Raw genomic sequence first — 12,538 nt, 5'->3', positions numbered from 1 at the left:
TAACACTAATTCATCCAATTTTGTTAATTATGATTAAGAGATGGATTAAGAAGTTGGTATAAGTTACTAATCATAACAGAAATGCTAATGAGATTGCACATTCCAAGATTTGTAACTGTTTTTCCCTCAAATTCTCTCAAAATTCACAAAAACTTCATCACATTTTTTCAACATTTCTTCATGAAATCTTCATCAAATTTGGATGATTCTTGCTTGATCCATGCTCCATATACCTTGAGGAAGAACTGTTTTCATCCAAATCGTGGCAAAGCTTCAAGAATTCCAACTGTCCAAAGCAAGGTCAACAATGGCAACTTCATGATTCAAGCATCTGAAGCATCATCGAGCTAAGCTAGCCTTTCCAATCACCTTCCTCATCACTAAGCTTCATCTGTTTCACCTTCTTTCACGTAGAAAAGCACAAATCAACCTCTGCCATCTCCAAAAGGTTAGGTTTCGAATTTCTCCATTGCTTGAATTGTTAGATGGCTTTTGTAGGTCTTTGATTGTAGATCATCGTGCTATTCATAGTTTTTGATTTTGTCAAGTGTAGTGAGAGAAATCTGAGTTTGAAGTTTTGATGTGCAAACTTAAATCGTTCGATCCGTGCTGTACAGTTAGAATTAGGTCAAACAAGTTACATATCCATGATGTACATGATTATACGGTTCCAATGATATAGAGTTTGTTCATTTTGGTGAGAAATTGTTCATCGCGATTTTCTGGAAAATTCTGTTTTGGTGTTTGTTGAAGATGATGAGGAATACGTGTTTGATCCGGATTTGTCCATTTCTTTTTCAAATTTCTGTTTGCCGCGCCTCAGAGCCACTCACAGCGCGCCAACACATTAAAATGGAACGACGCCGTTTTGTGCTTGTGTTTAAAAATTACAAAAATGTCATTTCTGAGTTTAATTTGTTTTATTTCTTTTTCTTTTTGCAATTGTATTTCATTTTGATGCATCAACTTAGAAAATTCATAGATCATTCATCCTTAGTCCAAATTTTGTGAGATTTTTTTCATGATTCTCTTTGTAATGTGTAGAATTTAATGATGATTTTTGTGATTTTTGTGCACGTGTAAAAAATTAAAATGCCTAGGGTTTGCTTGGTAGTGTCACATTTGTACATGCTTTGCCATATCACTCATTAAATGATGATGCTTCCAAAGAAATTCATGAAATGTTTTGTGCTTATTCTGGACTCTTTGATGGTGATTTTGATGTGTAGTTTGTAATTTTTGGATACCTGGATGTTGAGATATGAATTTTTGAATAGAGGTGTGACAATTTGTGTCACACCAAGCTTGATGAACTTCATGATTTTATTTGCCTTGCTTAGGGATGTTAAATTGAGCCAATTTTTTTGCATGATTGAGCATATGTATGTTGAGATCACATGAGAATTTTTCTGGATGTATTGATGGCATTTCCTAATTGATTGGAATTTTCTCATCTTCTTGCTCATTTGTGGATGTTTTGTGACACATGTTACCATTTGATTTGTGAAATTCTCATGGTTAATTGGATGGATGTGAAATTTGACATGTGGATTGTAGACACATTATAGGTAATTGTGGTTTTGATCCCATTCATTTATCTTGTTGTGTCACTGTTTTATGATTTTTGGAAGTTGATGCTTGTGTTGATGCCTTGTGTTGGCTTATTTGAACTTGCATGAACTTTATGATTTTCATTGACCTACTTCCTTTTGTCCGAATGAGCTGAAATTTGATATGCTATTCATTCCATATGTTCTGTTTAGACTTGAATTTTTGTGGAATTTATTGAATGGTTTTGGTATGGATTTGATGATGATCATTCTGTTTGGTCCTTTGAGGTTGCAAATTGCCTAGTTTGTGCTATTTTGGTCATGAAATGATGTTGATGAATGATATGAGCATGGGACCAATTGCCTTTGTTTTTAAATTGATTGATTGTGATTTTGATTAATTTTAACTTGCTGTTTTGGATTTTTCATCTCCTTTGGACCCTAGGCTTGGCCTAGTGGTCTAGTTTCTCACTTTTGAATTGTGTTTCAGGAAGAGATGCAAATGCTTTAAAGGAGAAAAATGCAAGTTGATTAAATTGAGTTTGGTTGCTTGTTGTAAACTAACTTGTGTTGTTTTGTAGGATGCTTGACTCAATTGAGTTGATTGTGCTTTGCACATTGCATTGTCTGATTATACATTGTCTATTGACTTTTGCTGTTTAATGTTGGTTTGTCTGGTATACTGACTGTGCTTGATTGATTCCAGGTACCATAGTCGCTTTAGTTCTTTAAGAACTTGCTGTGCTGCTGCTTGGTTGTATAAACCAGTTGAGGTAGACTCTCTTGTCTCCATGTAGTCTGGAAGACCTGGCTTGTTATTTAGCCAGGCAACTGTCTAAAGTCCTCCTTAAGAGGCAATGATTGTGCTTGTTTATTTTTGTCCCCAAGCAGGTAAAGACCTTGATTAAGGCAATTGGCGGATAAGAGAGATACGCAATCTATCTCCCGCTATTCTGTTGAGTCGTCCCTCTGCTCACACCACTGTGTTGATGCATTGGGACAGTAACCCAAGATCTTGTACAGTTGTACAGTTGAGTCAGAGTCTTGAGTGTAGAAGGGTTCCCCCTTTCTGAACCCACACTCCTTTGTCTGAAGCTCTCCCTGGTCAGGGATAAGAGCCGTGAAGTCTAATCTTCACTCACCTTTCATCTGGCTTCACCCTGACTCTTAATGTCAGGGTTAAGAGCTAACACCACCCTTGTACAGATGACTTGCCTAGGCAGTCTGACCCTTTGTTTGAGCCTCACTTGACTGGATATAGTGTGTGCTATGTGAATATTTGCTTTGCTTTGTTTATGCTTGCATGCTTGGCTTCTTCCTGGTTAGGATTAGCTTGCTGTTGTGCAAGTAGGTAGAAACCATAACATAGGGCAATGATGCATGATAACACCTAGGCTCGAGTCCAGCTCCCTAGTAGTGCGTCTCCCTTTGTATCTGGTTAGAATTTCTCCCCTGTTGAGGGGAACTACGTCGCCCTGATCCTCATACCAGATGAGGTACGTAGGCAGGAGACCGTGCGAGGTCTCTCCGGGCACACCCTTTTTCTTTTTTGTGTGTGTTTTCTTGTTAACCCTTTTGTGTGTCAGGATATGGATGTAGGCCCAACGATTGGCTGTCCGTATCCTGATTGTGTTTGTTTGGTTCGGAAGCCGATGTAAGTCCAGCGATTGGCATTCGGGTTCCATGTTTGCCCGTGTTTGTGTGTGTCTTGTTTGGCGTGCGTGAGCCGAACTACGGCAGCTCTGATTCTCGTTCCAGACGAGATACGTAGGCATAGGATGCGATATCCTAGCGAGCCCCCTCCTCTTAACCCCACCTGTGTTGTCTTCGGTGTGTGTGTGTGATGTTTGTTTAGCAACCTTTTTCTATCGTTAGAGCATGGATCCCGTCGAGTACGACGGACGTGAGGGGTGCTAATACCTTCCCCTTGCGTAACCGACTCCCGATCCCATTCTCTTTGGTCGCGAGACCATGCTTTTCCCAGGTTTACTTCGAGCGTTTCCTTTCCCTCTTTGGGATAAATAACGCACGGTGGCGGCTCTGTGTTGTTTTTGTTTCAGCCCGCCGGTTGTTTTTCGCGGATGCGACACATGCCACCAATAAAATTTAAGGACCATGTAGAGAACATGGGATTTGGGTCCTCCTTATGATTGTATACATACCGTTTATTAATAAAACTCGTATATTGTGATGTTTTCTCATTTTCATGCGCACATCAGTTTGAGAAAATATGTTACATCTGGAGCAAGAGTAAACATTGGTTTATTCATCAAGTTAGTTACCACATTACAAATATATACTTGAAAATAGACATGTTGTAATACATAGATGAGACTACTCGCTTTAAGAGGGACTATCTCTATGATTCACATATTTATTTCTTGAATAAGTTTTCCTTGACTCATTTATGCCAATAATCAGTTCTATGGACCAAGTGGGAGAATGTAACGATTTCTTATTTTTATTATAATAATTATTAATAATAAAAAACCAATTTTAATGTGGTCGATAGTTTTGGGATTTTGGTTCTGAAAAGGGTATGATTTATTTTGGTTTTAATGTAAATTGATATGACCATTTAATTGGGTGGTAATGAGTTTTAATGGCTTTAAATTCTTGATGGTAGAATCAAGCCTATAAATAGTCTTTGGTCCCCAAAGTTTTCTCTCATCAGAAAAGAAATACACCATCTATATTGAGAGAGCAAGAGCTTGGAAGAATCAAAGGCAGTGCACTCACAATGCTGCAATAATGGCTGGAGGTAAAACCTCTAATTCTATTTCCGCATTTTGTTTTATTGATCTTGTTGTTCTTTTGTTATCAGGAACATAAGATCAATATATATATATATATATATATATATATATATATATATATATATATATATATATATATATATATTAATTTAACACCTTCATGATTCGAATCAAAATTATAAGGTGACTCGAATCACAGGAAAATGGTTCATTTTTCTTTATGAGATATTGTTTCACTCTACTTGCTCATTTGACTCAAATCATGAAATGTTCTTGACTCGAATCTAACAAAAAATTTCCATCCACTTTTGTGCTTAATCTCAAGCACATATAAATTCATTTTGTCATCTTATTTTCAAAATAAATTTCATAATCCACATTGTGATTTTGTAAAATCAACACCCTCACATTTTTGAAAACACAAAAACTCTTGCAAATAGAATTTCATTCATATTCAACCTCAAGTTTGAATTCAGATCTTGATCATGGAGATTTGTAATCGTTGTGGGAGACACTATTTTGAAAGTAATCATTCTTGATGATTTTGTTAACATTTTCAGGAAACTTTCAAGATTAAGGTTGTTGTCATTGGTACTGACAAATTCTAGTCAAAAGAAGGAGGTTTCTCACTCTAGGTGATCTTTGTAGTGACTCTGTGGAAGGCTATTGACAAGGTGGAGTTTTTCTCAATCTGCAGACAGTTCATTGCTCAAGAAACCGGTGGGATCAAGGGGTGATTGCCACACACGAATATTGTGAGCAGATTGGTGAAGCTAGAAGATTCAAGAAGCAAGAATCGAGTAAAGATTTCATAGAAGAGTTTAGCATTACACATGACCTATGACTTCTTGTCGAACTTCTTTGCCATCTTCACTAGCTGGTTCATCACATAAGATTATCACTGAATCTTTCTCGACATTGTTTTTCAAATCCCACTCCTTCAACTTATCTATGATCATATCTCTTTTGATCACAACTTGTTTGTTCAATAGGTCGAATAGTTTATATCCACCAGTCGAGTGGTATCATATCAGGATCATTTGGCTCGACTTGTGATCAAGTTTCCTTCTCAACTGATCAGGAACATGTCTATGTGTTATAGATCCAAACACTTTCATGTGACTTAAGCTAGGCTTGACACTAAACCAACATTTTTCTGATGTGATTCCTTCTAACTTCTTAGTCGGACATTTTTTCAAGATGTATGTTGCAGTTAATACAACCTCTCCCCATAATTCATTAGGTAAGTTCTTAACTCTTAGCATACTCCTTACCATGTTCGTGATGGTTCTATTCTTCCTCTCAACAGTTCCATTTTATTTTGAAGTGTAGGGTGGAACTACCTCATTCACAATCCCATATTTCTCACATAAAATAGAATTTTTTTTGGAAACATACTCTCCACCACCATTAGTTCTTATGGTCTTGAGCTTTCGACCGCTTTGTCTCTCCACCATAGATTTGAACTTTGTGAACACCTCAAGCATATCACTTTTCTTCTTTATTAGGTATGTCCATAATTCACGATTGAAATCATCCATGAATCTAAAAAAGTATTTATTACCTTCAATCGAATCCACCTGGATAGGACCACACACATCAGAGTATATCAACTCAAGAATTTCCTTCGACTTACTTCCTATATCTTTGCTGAAGTTGTTCTTGTGTTGTGTTCCCTGAACACATTCTTCACATACTTCATTTGTAATGTTGATTTCTGGTAATCCTGAAACCATGTTCTTCCTTTTCATGTTGTTGATATCTCTGAAATTAAGATGACCAAGCCTGTAATGCCATAACCATTCACCCCTTCTAGTTGCAATTGCTAGACACTTGTGCTCCATCATATTGAGTTAAATCTTGAAGGTTCTATTATGAGACATATATGCCTTCAAGATTAACCTACCACCAAATTCGAAAATTATCATCATCTTATCTTCAATCGACAATTTGTAATTCTTCCCGATCAGTTGCCACATGCTAATAAAATTTCTTTTAATACCTGGTATGTACAATACATTTGAAATAACCAACCTTATGTCATCTTTCCTCGTGATCATAACATCACCAATACCTTCATCAGGCAGAGTATTATCATTTTTGAATTTCACCTTGTTCTTCACCGAGAGACTTATGTTGACAACCCAATCTTTCCTTCCAGTCACGCGTGATGAGCAACTTGAGTCTAAGTGGTCCTTGAATCTTTCTTATCATTTTGTTGTAAGCATCAATAACATATCTACTTCTTCGTGTTTTACAAGTCTTGCATCAGTTTCTTGATTTTGTTTTTTTGTTTTTTGGTCAATCACTAGCACAATGACCATATTTTTGACAATTGAAACACTGAATATGACTTTTATCAGGTTTCTTACCACCAGATATTCCTCTACCTGCAACACCACCTCTGTCATTGCTTTGGTTTATGGGTTATTCTAGTTCGACGAATTTACTTCTTCACGGTGAGTTCTACCAGTCCAATTGTTGTAACCTCCTCTACCTTTGCTTCCATTCCATTTTCCTTTGTCTTTCTTATCTTTAGCTAATTGTGCATGCAGAGAGCCACATCACTCTTTGTCTTGCTTGCAAATATTTTAGCCATTATTTATTCATGAGATTCGTGTGTCCCTTGAAGCTTTTCTTTGTCATGCTTGACAAATCCTTTGATTCTTCTATGGCTACTACCACATGATCGAATTTTGGAGCCAGTGACTTCAAGATCTTTGTAATTATCGATCTTGATTTCAACACTTCTCGAGACATCTTGATTTAATTCATCAGTTTTGTAACTGATCACTCACCATTTGTGTTAGTTTTAATGTCATTTGAATGCCGAAAGCAGGTGAGTTGTTATGAGTCTAGGCAATAGTTTAAGCTTATTTTGGTAGATTTTTTTAATAACTTGATCTGCTAAGGTTTTAGTGATTATGAGATATTTTACGCGCTTAATGTCATGTTTCATGTGTTTACAAGACTGAAGAGTAAAGAGGAGCTGGATCAGAGAAGAAATCGGATGACAATGCATGAGCAGGAGAAAAAAAAGAGAAAATTACACATTTCTTGCCCATACGTATGCGAGGCCTCTCATACGCGTATTTCCACTCAGCAACACCTCTCAGGATACACGTATCACTAGGAGGGATGCCAAAATCAAGTTTCTACCCATACGCGTGTGGGAGGGCCCATACACGTATGAGGCCAACCGGCCAGACCCCATTCTACGCAGCAAGCGCCTTACGCGTATGGTTCCAACTGGTCCATACGCCCTACCCCGGGCCATACGCGTATGAGATAGTGAAAAAATAGGCCATACTTGTATAGGTGGAGGCCATACACGTATGGCACGATCCAGATTTGAAAAAGCCCTGAATTTGTCTATTTAGCCGAAAAACACAAATTTCCAAGGGTTGGACAATTTTTGAGTATATAGAACGTGTTTTAAAGGTTGTAGCACTGAAGAATTCATGGTGGTTCAAGATTTTAATGAACTTTTTTTATTAAAGACCTCTTTCTTACATTAATATATAATGTCTACACTTTCTGTTATGTTTTTCTTAACTGTTATGAGTAACTAAACCCCCCAAATGCTAGGGGGTGTCCCTGATTCAGATTTATGATTCAATTCTAAATTTCAACCTTGTGATGACTTTGATTTTGTAGTATTTAATTTATTCACAATTTGTACTTAATGCTTTCTCTTTCGGAAAAATTGAGATTGATATATGGTTAATATTTAGGTTGGACCTCTAGTGTTGACGATTAATTGTGAGTAGTTCATAGTAGATATCACCTAGGCCTAGGGATACTCTATGGAAACGGAATATTCTTGATTAAATTAATGCTTAATTTCATCTGTAATTCACTATGGGCATATGGATTAATTTAAATGACTAAATGTTTTCTCACTAAGGACTTAGGAGTAAACACCCTTAAGGACCGGTAGTCAATATTATTGAATTAAGTTGTTGCAAGGTTAATTTACTATTGTTGATGAATCCAATCATACATCTTTCATAGCATGTTCACTCATATTATCTTTTAAACTGTTCAATTGCTATATTTACTTTCTATTGCCTTTTAATTTCTATTTTTCAAACTAACAATCCAAAAACCCCAAAGCTTTTGTTTAACTAATTTAGAACCAGAACTCTATATCATCAAGCAGTACTTGAGATCGATACTTGGGAAATTTCCCTTATTACTATATTGGAAGATTAGTAAACTTGCTAATTTAACGATCAATAACCTTAGTGAAGAAAACAACCACGCTTTCAGTTTCTTCCATCTACAGCAGCTCACACGTTCTTTTGTGAGTTTCTAACCTCGCCTCTTTCACCTTCTTAACACCTCTCTAGGATGTCCCATGCTTCCTTTGATGACTCTACATCACCAAAATTTTCAAAGTTGTCTAGATCAACGCGTTGATGAACTATAAATAGGGCTTTATAATCTTTCTTTTTCAAATCTTTATGTGCAACCTTTTGTTCATCTATAACATCTTCTCCAATTGGTGTCACTCCATTTTTCGCAAGATCCTAAATATCTTGATAGCAGAAAGTAACATTCATTTGCTTTCACGATTTCTCATAATACTTACCTTTCAAGATTGAAATATTTGTTAGAAAATGCTCGTTCGGATGAGAATCAACCCCGATCTTGGAGATAGTCCGAATCAATCTTGATTCAACCACATATTGGTTGTAAGATTATTCCGCCACACAAAGATTTGATAAGAGGAGATATTTTAAGAGAAAAAAGAGAGAAGATGAGAATTAGGATTTTGGAAGAAGAAATAATTTTTTTTAATTCTAACTAAATTACACTTTGCTCCACTCTTTAAAATAATGGGCCAGTTTATTTTAGATTTAAAAAATGGATTTTTATTTTTATTTTTGAAAATGGATTCTACAAAAATGTTTTTCAAAATATTACAAGTTTTTTTAAATTTGTTTTTTATAAATTAAAAGATTGAATTGTTCATTCTATAACATAAATATACATTATTGAAGATCAAAATACATTCAAAATCACAATTTTTTCAAAAAGTTGTATCTTAAAAATGATTTTTATGAAAAACTATTTGAAATAGCTTCAAAATTAAGTGAGTTTTTGAAAATTTGATATCCAATTTTGTTTTTGATAAAATGATGAAATATCTGAAATAACATTTTAAGAATAACTATTCAAACCAAATTTTCATTTGAAACTTTTATGAAAAGTTTCTTTGTAATTTTTTTTTATAAAACAAACCGGTCCAATATGGTACCTTCTTATTTATAGTTGAGAATGCTTGTACACCAAATAATCTTTCTAACTAACTGAATTGTTACACAATAAATATTAAGTTCAACTCTGTCGAAGTTAACTCATTGACAACTAGCTATATACTTTAATTACCAAAGACTGTATTCGACACTACTCTATCGAATCCACAACATACTTAACATAAAGAATTACATATTTAACATCTATTTGATGATATAAGACGTAGAGGCTTCCACAATTGCGACATGAATGCTATACAACGGGGTTTGGAGCCCGCTAGCACAAAATTGCAAAGAGGCATATATCATTGAAGAAGATAAATCAACTGTGGGAAAAACACCAAATAGATGGTTGATTTTTTATGTTAAAGCAAATAACTTTCAGATTGGGTCTGTTACAAAAAGAAGGGTGAATGGCATAAAAATTAGTCACAGGTCTCTCGGTAAAATACAACATCAAGCTTATGCAAAGTGCATAGCATTTGAAGATAGAGCCTAATATCATTGCTGGCCATGCTTCTAGCATTCTAATTGACTTTCATTGGAAAGTAGGAGAATTTTCCCTTGTGAACACGAATTTCTATGATCCAACTTAGAGTTCCAGTGGTGGTTTTATAGTCTAGTTCGCCAGCATGGCACACTCATTTTACATAAAATTGCCATTGGACTTCAACTGCGTTTCTTTCTGAAGCAACAACTTTGTGAATGAACTCAATCAAAGAAAAACATTGCTAAAAAATTGTAAAATGTATCTCAAATGTATAGCTCTATGCATTGGTGTTACAAGAATTGATGAAAGAAAGAACCAGGTGCTAATCACAAGAACTAGCACAAGAGACCAAAGAAAGAATTCCCAATATCATCACAATGCTTAGTTAAATACATTCATTAGTAGGGATATGAATAGTCATAGTAATACTGGTTCCCAAATCTGTCTGTCATTGCATAAACACGAGGATAAGGAGAATCTGCAGTGAATAGTCTTGGATAAGGAGGTGGAGAATCATCATAAGCATTTTCAGACTGCTCGTATTCCCGACTTGGACTCGTACTTAAAGGCGGCCGACTGCTCTGCCAATGAGCATAGTTTACAATCCTTTTTCTCCCTTGAGCAAATGTTGGCTGTCATAACAAGTTTTATCAGCATAAAATTTATCATGTCCCTCAATCACACCTATGAAATTTCAAACACTTCCTTACATGAAGAGTGTTGTAATCTATAGCCTTCTTTGCAGCCTCTGCTGTCGCGAATGTAACGAATCCATATCTACCACTGTTGAAAATAACATAGCAATGTTATTATTACAAGACTATTACAAACAGAAAATATTATAATCCAATTGAAGCATGTTGCTACTTTTACATTACAACTGCTTTCTCTATTTCACCATGCTTCTGAAAATCCCTGAGCAGATTTTCACTTGTCACTCCTCCTGGTAAATCTCCAACATAAAGATTCCTCCTCAGGGAAGAATCAGATTCAGGATCACTACTAGTTTTCCGCTCACGAGCTACATCACATACAGTCACTATTCCCTGAAAAAGCAAAAACTCAGTATTCATATATTCATCATGCACAGAAAATATATCAGTTTCTTCAAAACAGTCACTATAGCTTACATCAATAGCTTTCCTAGGTTCTCTCAATGCATCATGAACTGATTCAATATCTCTGTAAGTAACAAATCCATAGTTCTTGGATATTCTTGTGACTCTATCACGAATCACAATCGCTTCCTCAATTTCTCCATACTCTTCAAACGCCTGAAAAACAAGAATATACCATATCAAGAAGTAATCTTCAAATGCATGATGCATGGTGAGAATGATGAATGCATGCACTTACATGACGTAAAGTTTGTGAGCTTGTAATGGTCGACAAGGGACGAACGAAAAGCTTTCGATGGAGAGGCGCGTCATGAACGGTCGTAACAGTTTTGATTTCTTGTGCGATTGAAGGATGTTGGAAGGCTCTTTGTGTGTCAACATGCAACCAAAGAAACATGCACACGGTTAATCACAGACACGCCATTGAATGAACGGTAAGAAAGATGAAAATGAGTGAAATGGAGACTCACAGTGTACAAAGAAGATCAACGAGTTGAGGTTTGCGAAGAAGTCCTATGCGACTTCGAATCTCTTCATTGGAAGAAGATTCACCATGGTTCAAGTTTTCCATCGCTTTTCTTGCTTTTTTTTTTCTTTCTTTCGTAATCTTGGTCTTTTCTTAATCTCGCCTTTTTCTCTTCACAAAAACACTATTTGACACCAATCTCACTCAACCATATTAGAATTGTAAATTTGTAATTGGGCTTTTCTTCCTCATACAATAGTAAGCCCACACTCTTTTTACATTGTCACCCCTCTATACCTATCTCTATATCTCACTCTATCTTGGTATAATTTTCTCTCTATCTTCATTATCTTTTAAATGGGTGCAGGTGACTTCAAATTTTGTTGTCTTGTTTATCTACAAATGAAAATATTTATTTAATGGAAAAAAAATCATAACTTATAAATTGAATCCACAACTAAATGATAGTTGAAGTGTTATGATACACTCTATTTAAAAAAAAAAGGTAATCACAAGTAATATTTTAGAGTCAACTAGATCATAATCTTGAATGTTCTATTGGTTGACAAGCGTGTCTTCAAGACTATTTTGGAACTTCCTTCAAACACCTTAAACTATTTATCTTATAGCCTCATCGTGTAGTCTTTGTCAAACAATTGACCCAGGTTGGTCAAGTTGCTTATCGTAGAAGGCACATATAACAATCACATATGATAGCTTCTTGTCCATCATTCTTCATCACAATAATGTTCTTCATTCCTTCTGATGTGACCATGCTATTATCTCCAATTTCTAATGTACCTCTTCACTGATTCTTCAAGCTTGATGAACCAATTTTTTTCCAATCATCTGATTACGACACCTTGTATCAAGGTACCAAACATTGGTTTTGTCTTG

At 35.6% G+C, this 12,538-nt stretch overlaps 1 protein-coding gene across 1 annotated transcript; it reads right to left on the bottom strand.

The window, feature by feature from the left end:
• Positions 1–10,442: 10,442 nt before the first annotated feature.
• On the bottom strand, positions 10,443–11,910 carry LOC127126244 (UBP1-associated protein 2C). The gene is made up of 6 exons (XM_051055132.1): positions 11,646–11,910; positions 11,414–11,540; positions 11,188–11,331; positions 10,931–11,103; positions 10,768–10,840; positions 10,443–10,689 (listed from the first exon to the last, which is right to left on the bottom strand). Exons 1-6 carry the CDS (start codon positions 11,744–11,746, stop codon positions 10,456–10,458), a joined length of 852 nt encoding a protein of 283 aa, XP_050911089.1. The 5' UTR covers positions 11,747–11,910; the 3' UTR covers positions 10,443–10,455.
• Positions 11,911–12,538: the final 628 nt, after the last annotated feature.

The sequence above is a fragment of the Lathyrus oleraceus genome, chromosome 3 (genome assembly GCF_024323335.1).
Source record: "Lathyrus oleraceus cultivar Zhongwan6 chromosome 3, CAAS_Psat_ZW6_1.0, whole genome shotgun sequence".
NCBI classification, from domain to species: Eukaryota; Viridiplantae; Streptophyta; class Magnoliopsida; order Fabales; family Fabaceae; genus Lathyrus; species Lathyrus oleraceus.
This window is presented reverse-complemented; position numbering and strand designations above follow the sequence as displayed.